The sequence below is a fragment of the Hyla sarda genome, chromosome 9 (genome assembly GCF_029499605.1).
Source record: "Hyla sarda isolate aHylSar1 chromosome 9, aHylSar1.hap1, whole genome shotgun sequence".
Classification (NCBI taxonomy): domain Eukaryota; kingdom Metazoa; phylum Chordata; class Amphibia; order Anura; family Hylidae; genus Hyla; species Hyla sarda.
The window spans coordinates 3,126,554-3,138,591 of NC_079197.1; the positions used below are offsets into that span (position 1 = coordinate 3,126,554).

The 12,038-nt window shown below is 49.8% G+C and overlaps 1 protein-coding gene across 9 annotated transcripts in view; it reads right to left on the reverse strand.

Moving 5' to 3' along the window:
- The window catches only part of FNBP1 (formin binding protein 1), a 126,450-nt gene that overhangs the window by 52,202 nt on the left and 62,210 nt on the right, over nt 1–12,038 (reverse strand). For all 9 annotated transcript variants that reach the window (XM_056537858.1, XM_056537857.1, XM_056537855.1 and 6 more), the window contains exon 6: nt 11,845–11,949. In XM_056537858.1, coding sequence (XP_056393833.1) covers nt 11,845–11,949 — 105 coding nt within the window. The remainder of the gene's footprint in view (nt 1–11,844; nt 11,950–12,038) is intronic.

Here is a 12,038-nt window from a genome sequence, read left to right on the forward strand (position 1 = left end):
CAGGAGCGGGCGCGGGCACATCACACATCAGCTGCTTATTATAATAGACAGGAGCGGGCGCGGGCACATCACACATCAGCTGCTTATTATAATAGATAGGAGCGGGCGCGGGCACATCACACATCAGCTGCTTATTATAATAGACAGGAGCGGGCACATCACACATCAGCTGCTACTTGTTACTATGTATCGCTCTCACTGCAGACATCTCGTTACTATGTATCGCTCTCACTGCAGACATCTCGTTACTATGTATCGCTCTCACTGCAGACATTTCGTTACTATGTATCGCTCTCACTGCAGACATCTCGTTACCATGTATCGCTCTCACTGCAGACATCTCGTTACTATGTATCGCTCTCACTGCAGACATCTCGTTACCATGTATCGCTCTCACTGCAGACATCTCGTTACCATGTATCGCTCTCACTGCAGACATCTCGTTACTATGTATCACTCTCACTGCAGACATCTCGTTACTATGTATCACTCTCACTGCAGACATCTCGTTACCATGTATCGCTCTCACTGCAGACATCTCGTTACTATGTATCACTCTCACTGCAGACATCTCGTTACTATGTATCGCTCTCACTGCAGACATCTCGTTACCATGTATCGCTCTCACTGCAGACATCTCGTTACTATGTATCGCTCTCACTGCAGACATCTCGTTACCATGTATCGCTCTCACTGCAGACATCTCGTTACCATGTATCGCTCTCACTGCAGACATCTCGTTACTATGTATCACTCTCACTGCAGACATCTCGTTACTATGTATCACTCTCACTGCAGACATCTCGTTACCATGTATCGCTCTCACTGCAGACATCTCGTTACTATGTATCACTCTCACTGCAGACATCTCGTTACTATGTATCGCTCTCACTGCAGACATCTCGTTACCATGTATCGCTCTCACTGCAGACATCTCGTTACTATGTATCGCTCTCACTGCAGACATCTCGTTACCATGTATCGCTCTCACTGCAGACATCTCGTTACTATGTATCGCTCTCACTGCAGACATCTCGTTACTATGTTTCGCTCTCACTGCAGACATCTCGTTACCATGTATTGCTCTCACTGCAGACATCTCGTTACTATGTATCGCTCTCACTGCAGACATCTCGTTACCATGTATCGCTCTCACTGCAGACATCTCGTTACTATGTATCGCTCTCACTGCAGACATCTCGTTACTATGTATCGCTCTCACTGCAGACATCTCGTTACTATGTATCGCTCTCACTGCAGACATCTCGTTACTATGTTTCGCTTCCTATCTACATGACAGCTTCGATGGTTTCCAGCTCACTCGTGTATCTTGTATTTTCACATTGTAGATCTGTGTTTTGTGCCTCAGTGAAACGTTATCATGGCCGCCGAAGTGTCGCCAGAAATCACCATGACAACCGTTTGCTGAGCATCAGGGCTTAGTCTAGCACAAGCAGCAGAGACATATGTGGAGACGGGAGACGAGGGATCCGCAGTCCAAATATTTACTGTCCCTGACTTGCGAGGAGGCAACGAGCGCAACGCACAACTACATCCTGACATGTAATGTGTATGAGAGCAGCCGACAAGACACAGGGACCCCGCGGGGGACAACAGGGCCAGACACCAGAGATATTAACCATTCTGGTCCCATCACAAGTAGGGATCTGAGATACTGCTATCCCTGCTGATACTGGACATCCTAATACCTCTAGAACATAATAAATAAGGCCCTTTCATTGTTCGCTCTGTTATATGGAGTGATGCAGGACCTGCTGGATGTAATTTCTTTGCTCAGCAGGTCCTGCACCCCTCCAGCTTACAGTAGAAGGTCCTGCACAACTAACAGAGCGGAGGATGCACAGGTCTCAGTGCAGGAGTGAAGGGAAGGTGAGTGGACATATTGGGGAAACTACTTAATAGGAGGCTCCCTACCTACATGACCTACATCTAACTACTGGGTCTTCTAACCAAAAGGGGGCGTTCCCTACCTACTGGGGGCTTGTACCTAATAGGGGAAGTGGGGGAGGGGATTTCCCACCTACCTACCTGGGGCTTCTACCTAATGGGGGATTCCCTACCTACTGGGGGCTTCTACCTAACAGGGGGATTCCCTGCTTACCTACTCTGGGCTACCACCTAATAGGGGGGATTCCCTGCTTAACTATTGGGTGCTACAACCTAATAGGGGGACACCCTACCTCTGTAAAGGGGGCTTCTACCTAATAGGGGGGGGGATTTTCTACCTAGCTACTGGGGGCTTACCTTACTTACCTATCATCTGCCTATTGGGGGGATTCCCTACCTACTGGGGGCTTCTACTTATTGGAGGGGGGGGGGGGGGTCTTTACTTACCTATCTTCTGCCTATTGGGGATTCCCTACCTGCTGGGCGCTTCTACTTTTTGGCTTGTCTTTACTTACCTATCTTCTGGCTATTGGGGGGGATTCCCTACCTACTGGGGGCCTATACTTATTGGAGGGGGGGGGGTTGGGGGTCTTTACTTACCTATCTTCTGCCTATTGGGGATTCCCTACCTGCTGGGCGCTTCTACTTTTTGGCTTGTCTTTACTTGCCTATCTTCTGGCTATTGGGGGGGATTCCCTACCTACTGGGGGCTTATACTTATTGGAGGGGGGGGGGGTTGGGGGTCTTTACTTACCTATCTTCTGCCTATTGGGGGGATTCCCTACCTTCTGGGGGCTTCTATTATTGGGGGGGGTCTTTATTTACCTATCTTCTGGCTATTGGGGGGATTCCCTACCTTCTGGGGGCTTCTACTTATTGGGGGGGGGTCTTTATTTACCTATCTTCTGGCTATTGGGGGGATTCCCTACCTACTGGGGGCTTCTAGCTAATAGAGAGAATTCCCTGGCTACTGGTTACTTCAACCTAATAGGGGGGACTCCCTGCTTACCTATCCTTTAGGGGTTTATACCTATTGGAGGCTTCTCCTCTTCTCGTACCCTAATCCCAAGTGTCTGGCAGGCGCTCCCCTCCGTACTGAAGTGACATTGCTCCGGTCATTCTGGGGCAGAACACTGAAGACCATTTTGCTCAAAATTAAATGTAGGGTCTCATTCAGGATTCCAGGAAAGCTGAATGACAACGCTGTGATGGCGGACAGAACTGTAACTCAACAGTAGATAACTCAGGGACCTCATATTTACTGACTGGCCATAAAACGGCTCCAATAGCATCAAACTTTTTTGGACTCCTGAAAGGCAAATCTGCCTAATCCAGGATGAAGGCATTAGAGTTGAACCAATGCTTAACTGTGAAGATCAGCTGTTCTGGATTGTAGAAAAGCTGAGTGAAGCGATCCAGGAGCATGATGGGAGTTGTAGTTTGGCAACAGCTGGAAAGACACAGGTTGGATGACACTGTTGTAAATCATTTATTCTGCATCTTGCAACAGCGAGAACTTTTATGAACTTGTATTATAGAGGTGGGGGCGGAGGGGGGGGGGCTCTTTAAATCTCCTTTGCGCCCCACGTGGGGCACTTAGACCGCTCATCACCAGATACCTGCCTAATGATCCCGATCAGCGGCACAGCAGCCCAAGCTGAATGGTGCCCATTATGTGCCAGAGGTAATGCCGGCTTTGTCCATTCAGAGTGCACAGCGAGCTGGGGCCCGGTTCTCCTGATCTGTGACCAAGGAATTTGCAGGCCCCAAATCTCCTCCTGCTTTGTGCCAGCGGGAGGAAGCAATACGGTCCATGTGGAGTGGGAATCTGCAGCCTCATCTGCATACCAATGGCCCGGCGCGCCCGCGCCCGCTGCCAACTCTGTGATTTAGCGGCGTCCGAGCCAACATCTGCTGGGGAACTTATAAAAGGCCGCCCGGGATTTCAATGGTACAAGGATCAGCGGTGGGCACGGCTTCCCGAAAACTGGAGGTATCGGAGGGTGTGGGAACGCAGAACAGCCACCATTGTGTCATTACATAATAGGTGCCCGGCGCTGGCACACCGAGCGTACTACAAAAGAAGATTTAAAGGGCCGGTAACCCAAAAAACCTTATAATAATAATGCTGGAGCGGGAAAAAAAATTTGCGATAAGTCAGTGTTTCCCAACCAGGGTGCCTCCAGCTATTGCAAAACTACAACTCACAGCATGCCCGGACAGCCAAAGGCTGTCCGGGCATGCTGGGAGTTGTAGTTTTGCAGCAGCTGGAGGCACCCTGGTTGGGAAACATTGATATAAGTGATTATTGTCTACACCAGGCGCTGGGACCCTGTAACTATCCAGCGCTGCACTTGTGGCCCCAGGAGATGGTGCAGAGATTTCCGCTTCGGCTGTCCGGGCATGCTGGGAGTTGTAGTTTTGCAACAGCTGGAGGCACCCTGGTTGGGAAACACTGATCTAACTGATTACTGTCTACACCAGGCGCTGGGACCCTGTAACCATCCAGCGCTGCACTTGTGGCCCCAGGAGATGGCGCAGAGATTTCCGCTTCGGCTGTCCGGGCATGCTGGGAGTTGTAGTTTTGCAGCAGCTGGAGGCACCCTGGTTGGGAAACACTGATCTAACTGATTACTGTCTACACCAGGCGCTGGGACCCTGTAACCATCCAGCGCTGCACTTGTGGCCCCAGGAGATGGCGCAGAGATTTCCGCTCGCTGATTACCGACGCGGCTTTAATTAGGCAGACCCAGATATAGCAGCGCGGCTCACGAGACGCGATTACAGGATGACGATCCCTGTCGGATTATCGCTTCTTCTCAGCCACTAGAAACAGGGTACTGATGTGTCCAGCCTCAATGTCGCGGACGTCCCCCCCAAAACAGCTGTTGCTAGGAGTTGTAGTCCTGGAGGGGCGCAGGTTGGACAGCCTAGCACTACTTTGTATAGACTCTCTTCAAACTACACCATGCCCTGATAGAACATGATCTGTGTACATCAACCTGTGCTGCTCCAACTGCATCAAAACTACAACTTCCAGCATGCCCTGACAGACTCCATACACACTAGATCTGTGTACATCAACCTGTGCTGCTCCAACTGCATCAAAACTACAACTCCCAGCATGCCCTGACAGACGCCATACACACTTGATCTGTGTATATCAACCTGTGCTGCTCCAACTGCATCAAAACTACAACTCCCAGCATGCCCTGACAGACTCCATACACACTAGATCTGTGTACATCAACCTGTGCTGCTCCAACTGCATCAAAACTACAACTCCCAGCATGCCCTGACAGACTCCATACACACTAGATCTGTGCATTTCAACCTCTACTGCTCCAACTGTATCAAAACCACAACTCCCAGCATGCCCTAACAAACCCCCATAATTATTAGGGCTGTGTTTCACAACCTGTGCTGTTCCAGCTGTGGCAAAACTACAACTCCCAGCATGCCCTGATGGATTCCCATACACACTTTTCAACCTGTGTCCCCCCCCTCCCCCAGCTGCTGAAAAGCAACTTTTCTTTACAGACTTTGTTACAATTCCCACCATTTTTAAGATCTCCGCTTGCTGTCAGTGCACCCAAACATCCCTACTTACCCCTGCCCCCCTCCAGTCTTCAACAAACATAATTTTTCTCACTGCTGAGGGTTTGTTCTAATGGCACCATGTCTAGACTGATACATTTTACCTGCACTGACACACAGTAACGCAGTGTTTCCCAACCAGGGTGCCTCCAGCTGTTGCACGTTGGGAGTTGTAGTTATGCAACTTCTAGGAGGCACGCTGATTGGGAAACACTGCTCTGACAGCAAGCAGAGTTCTTGAAGATGGTGAAGAATTAAAAGGCACAGTCTATAGAGAACGCTGCAGAACTTTCCACGACTGCCATGTTACCGGTCGGCCCCTGTGCAGCGATGAAATTACTGACGGGACACACAAGGTCATGTGATCTCCCCAGGGTGAACGGCTTGTGACAGGCAGGGAAAGTACAACCGGCTAAGATTAGCAGCCAGTGACGCGCACCACTGCCTCTTTAAGGGAAATCTCGCCGCTCGCTCTTCTGGATAATTGATGGCGATAAATAGTTAATAAGGAGGAGGGGCACCCCCTGTGATCCCGCCATAGACACCGCAGCGTCACGTCCCATCTCACTCACTGCTGTTACCAGCGGCCAGACCAGAAATTGTATCCAGTGCTATCTGCTCTCGGAAAAGCTGGGTGGCAACCAATATGGCCGCCATCACGTCACAGCAAAAGTGCTGATAAGCATAAGATGCGCCATTCAGGAGCGGAGGGAAAGCTGGATTCCTGGATTACATCCAAGTGATATCTGTTTGTAACAAAAGCTGAATAAAAACCAATATGACTGGTATTATACCGCACGGCTTTCCAGAGTCCTGAATGGCGTGTTCCACATTGGCGTTCAGTTATGTCATGTTCTACATTATTACATGAAAATCTATTCAGGAGCATTGGAAAGCTATATGATGATCCGACAGCTGCTACCCTAATACTGGTGTCACCCAGCTTTCTTCGTAACAAACAAACTGGTAACAATATGAGGTTCCTCATCATGTCACAATCATCCATCAGGGGGCGCTGCTCCCCACACACTTTATATACAGAAAAGAGACATATACTATCTGTATATCAGTGTTTCCCAAACTGTGACTCTTTGCAGGGGCATAATGGGAGTAGTAATTTTGCAACTGCTGGAGAGCCGCAGATTGTGTAAGACAGATCTATGCAGAGGACTACAGAGAAAGGGGATCACTGTGTATAGTATGACGGTAGATTGTAAACTCCTGAGGTCAGTTTTGCTGTAGTTTAATCTGCTGCGCTTCAGCGTATGTTAGCGATATACAATCACGTTCTGTTATCTCTGTATAATGGAGAAGTGTTGCTGCTATATATAGATCTCACTGACACAACCCCCCCTATCACCCCACCACCCCAGCTGCTGCGAAGCCTCGTGTGTCAGGAGCATCTTCACTGAGGACACGCAGAACGTTACAGGAGCGGCTCCACTGAGGACAAGAAGATCGTTACAGGAGAGGCTCCACTGAGGACACACAGAACATTACAGGAGCAGCTCCACTGAGGATACACAGAACGTTACAGGAGCGTCTTCACTGAGGATACACAGAACGTTACAGGAGCGGCTCCACTGAGGACATGTACAACATTACAGGAGCGGCTCCACTGAGGAGACGCACAACGTTACAGGAGCGTCTTCAGTGAGGATACGCAGAACGTTACAGGAGCGGTTTTCACTGAGGACATGCAGAACGTTACAGGAGCGGCTCCACTGAGGACATGCAGAATATTACAGGAGCGGCTTCAGAGAGGACACGAAGAACGTTACAGGAGCGTTTTCACTGAGGACACGCAGAACATTACAGGACCGTCTTCAGTGAGGACACGAAGAACGTTACAGGAGCGTCTTCACTGAGGACACGCACAACGTTACAGAGCGGCTCCACTGAGGACATACAGAACGTTACAGGGGCGTCTTAAATGAGGATACGCAGAAGGTTACAGGAGCGGCTCCACTGAGGATACACAGAACGTTACAGGAGTGTCTTCACTGAGGATACGCAGAACGTTACAGGAGCGGCTCCACTGAGGACATGTGCAACATTACAGGAGCGGCTCCACTGAGGAGACGCACAACGTTACAGGAGCGTCTTCAGTGAGGATACGCAGAACGTTACAGGAGCGGTTTTCACTGAGGACATGCAGAACGCTACAGGAGCGTCTTCAGTGAGGACATGCAGAACGTTACAGGAGCGTTTTCACTGAGGACACGCAGAACATTACAGGACCGTCTTCAGTGAGGACACGAAGAACGTTACAAGAGCGTCTTCAGTGAGGACACGCAGAATATTACAGGAGCGGCTTCACTGAGGACATGCAGAACGTTACAGGAGAGCCTTCAGTGAGGACACGCAAAACGTTACAGGAGCATCTTCACTGAGGACACGCAGAATATTACAGGAGCAGCTTCAGAGAGGACACGAAGAACGTTACAGGAGCGGCTCCACTGAGGACACGCAGAACGTTACAGGAGTGGCTCCACTGAGGACACGCAGAACGTTACAGAACCGGCTCCACTGAGGACACGCAGAACGTTACAGGAGCATTTTCAGTGAGGAATCAAAGAAGGTTACAGGAGCATCTTCACTGAGGACACGCAGAACGTTACAGGAGCGTCTTCACTGAAGACATGCAGAACGTTACAGGAGCGTTTTCACTGAGGACACGCAGAACATTACAGGACCGTCTTCAGTGAGGACACGAACGTTACAGGAGTGTCTTCAGTGAGGACACGCAGAATGTTACAGGAGCGGCTTCACTGAGGACATGCAGAAAGTTACAGGAGCGCCTTCAGTGAGGACACGCAAAACGTTACAGGAGCATCTTCACTGAGGACACGCAGAATATTACAGGAGCGGCTTCAGAGAGGACACGAAGAACGTTACAGGAGCGTTTTCACTGAGGACACGCAGAACATTACAGGACCGTCTTCAGTGAGGACACGAAGAACGTTACAGGAGCGTCTTCACTGAGGACACGCACAACGTTACAGAGCGGCTCCACTGAGGACATACAGAACGTTACAGGGGCGTCTTAAATGAGGATACGCAGAAGGTTACAGGAGCGGCTCCACTGAGGACATGCAGAATGCTACAGGAGCGTTTTCAGTGAGGAATAAAAGAAGGTTACAGGAGCATCTTCACTGAGGACACGCAGAACATTACAGGACCGTCTTCAGTGAGGACACGAAGAACGTTACAAGAGCGTCTTCAGTGAGGACACGCAGAACATTACAGGAGCGTCTTTACTGAGGACAAGCAGAACTTTACAGGACCGTCTTCACTGAGGACAGGCAGAACATTACAGGAGCGTCTTCAGTGAGGACACGAAGAACCTTACAGGAGCAGCTTCACTGAGGACACGCAGAACGTTACAGGAGCGTTTTCAGTGAGGAATAAAAGAAGGTTACAGGAGCATCTTCACTGAGGACATGCAGAATATTACAGGAGAGTCTTCACTGAGGACACGCAGAACGTTACAGGAGCGTCTTCACTGAGGACAAGCAGAACGTTACAGGAGCGTCTTCACTGAGGACACGCAGAACATTACAGGAGCGTCTTCAGTGAGGACACGCAGAACGTTACAGGAGTGGCTCCACTGAGGACACACAGAACGTTACAGAACCGGTTCCACTGAGGACACGCAGAACGTTACAGGAGCGGCTCCACTGAGGACACGCAGAACATTACAGGAGCGTCTTTACTGAGGACACGCAGAACGTCACAGGAGCGTTTTCAGTGAGGACACGCAGAATGTTACAGCAGCGGCTTCACTGAGGACACGCAGAACGTTACAGGAGCGTCTTCACTGAGGACACGCAGAACATTACAGGAGCGTCTTCACTGAGGACACACAGAACATTACAGGAGCGTCTTCAGTGAGGACACGAAGAACTTTACAGAAGCGTCTTCACTGAGGACAGCAGGATGTTACAGAAGCATTTTCATTGAGGACATGCAGAAGATACACCTTTCACACAACACCATTTCCTAAGTAAAGACTGTATTCCTTTGCTTGCTTTCAGTGAATGACACCATTAAGATGCTGGACACCAGTCCTGACCTTGTTCTGCACCCATCATCAATGTAACAATACTCACTCCTGTCCCGGACTCAAGGGGCTGGTATCCGGGACATACACTGATACATTGCAACGAGACCCTCATCGGTTTGAGCACGACTGCTTCCAGACAGGTTTTCATGGCTGAAGTGGGTAAAGACAGTGGGTATCTGTAGGGAACAACATTCACATCCAGGGCAGATCTCTTTTTACATCTGAGGGTTTGTTACAAATGTAACAAAAGACATAAGCAGCAGAAATCACTGTTCTCCTGTTTGTTACAATGTATCGGCGATGGTAAAATGTATCAGTCTAGAGTGCATAGGATGTCTCCATTCACCAACAGCAAGCAGGGATCCTGAAAATAGTGAGACGTTTTAAAGCAAAGTCTTTGATGAAGTTGCAGACGTCTTCCTGGTGATGTCTGTGTATAAGAGGCGTTCTTCACATTGTTTTAGGTGATGGGGGGGGGGGGTTAGGCAGGGAGACTTGATCCCTGAGGGTGACAGCGATGAGTGACAGCGCGGTCACATGGGCAGCGCACAATCCGTGTGATTATATGACGGCACAGGGAACAATGGAGTCTTAGACGTGATCTTCATCAGCCTCTTCTGCTGAATTAAGAGGTTAAGTAACTGCAGGGCGGGTCACATGCTGCGTCTCGGCAGAACGGCCGCTATTCATCCACTGACCGGCACAGATAGGATCGGGGGAGGAGGCACCGCCAGCGCTATCATTTACATAACCCTGAGGTAAACTCTTCTGACAGATACCAGATAACAACGTCAGGAGACAGGAAGTGTCTTCACCCGTCCCCACTGCCGAACAACCTGATCTGCCAGATAACCGGCAACACAGGACGAGGCGCCACAACAATCCATCCATCCGCCTGTACAATGCAACATATCCACCTGTACTAGCCATCCCCTCCACCTGTACTACCCATCCAATCCGCCTGTACTACCCATCCCATCCACATGTACTACTCATCCAATCCGCCTGTACAATGCAACATTTCCACCTGTACTACCCATCCCCTCCACCTGCACTACCCATCCAATCCGCCTGTACTACCCATCCAATCCGCCTGTACTACTCATCCAATCCGCCTGTACAATGCAACATATCCACCTGTACTACCCATCCCCTCCACCTGCACTACCCATCCAATCCGCCTGTACAATGTAACATATCCACCTGTACTACCCATCCCATCCACATGTATAACTCATCCAATCCGCCTGTACTACCCATCCCATCCACATGTACTACTCATCCAATCTGCCTGTACAATGTAACATAACCACCTGTACTACCCATCCCCTCCACCTGTACTACCCATCTTATCCACCTGTACTACCCATCTTATCCACCTGTACTACCCATCCAATCCGACTGTACAATGTAACATATCCCCCTGCACTACCTAGCCCATCCACATGTACTACTCATCCCATCCGTCTGTACAATGTAACATATCCACCTGTACTACCCATCCCCTCCACCTGTACTACCCATCCAGTCCGACTGTACAATGCAACATATCCACCTGTACTACCCATCCCCTCCACCTGTACTACCCATCCAATCTGCCTGTACAATGTAACATATCCATCTGTACTACCCATCCCATCCACCTGTACTACTCATCCCATCTGCCTTTACAATGCAACATATCCACCTGTACTACCCATCCAATCCGCCTGTACAATGTAACATATCCACCTGCACTACCTAGCCCATCTACATGTACTACTCATCCCATCCGTCTGTACTACCCACCCAGTCCGACTGTATAATATACTGTATCCGTCTGTACTACCCATCCAGTGCGCCTGTACTACCCATCTAGTCCGCCTGTACTACACATCCCCTCCGCCTGTACAATGCAACATATCCACCTGTACTAACTTATTCCATTCGCCAGCACTACCCATCCCTCCCATCCGCCTGCACTACCCATCCCTCCCATCCGCCTGCACTACCCATCCCTCCCATCCGCCTGCACTACCCATCCACCTGCACTACCCATCCCATCCGCCTGCACTACCTATCCCATCCACCTGTTCTACCAATCCACCTGAAATACCCATCCCTCCCATCCGCCTGCACTACCAATCCCATCCGCCTGCACTACCCATCCCATCCGCCTGTAAGACCGCTTGTACTACTCACCCCATGCGAGTCTACTATCCATTCATCACACCTCTGACGGCCCGTTCACCAGTCACATGACCCTACAATAACAAATAGGAAGATGAACTCACTTTCTCCACATCGGCTTTGGTGACGTTGATGTCGGCGTCCATCCTCTCGAAGTACTGCTGCGCCCTATCCGCCTCTTTACAATCTCTTTCAAACCTTCTTTTACTCTAAGGGGGGAAAAAATCAATCATCAATCAAACATCAATATTTACTGCAATAAGAAGATTCCCTCCCCCCGATGTGAGAACCGGTTGCT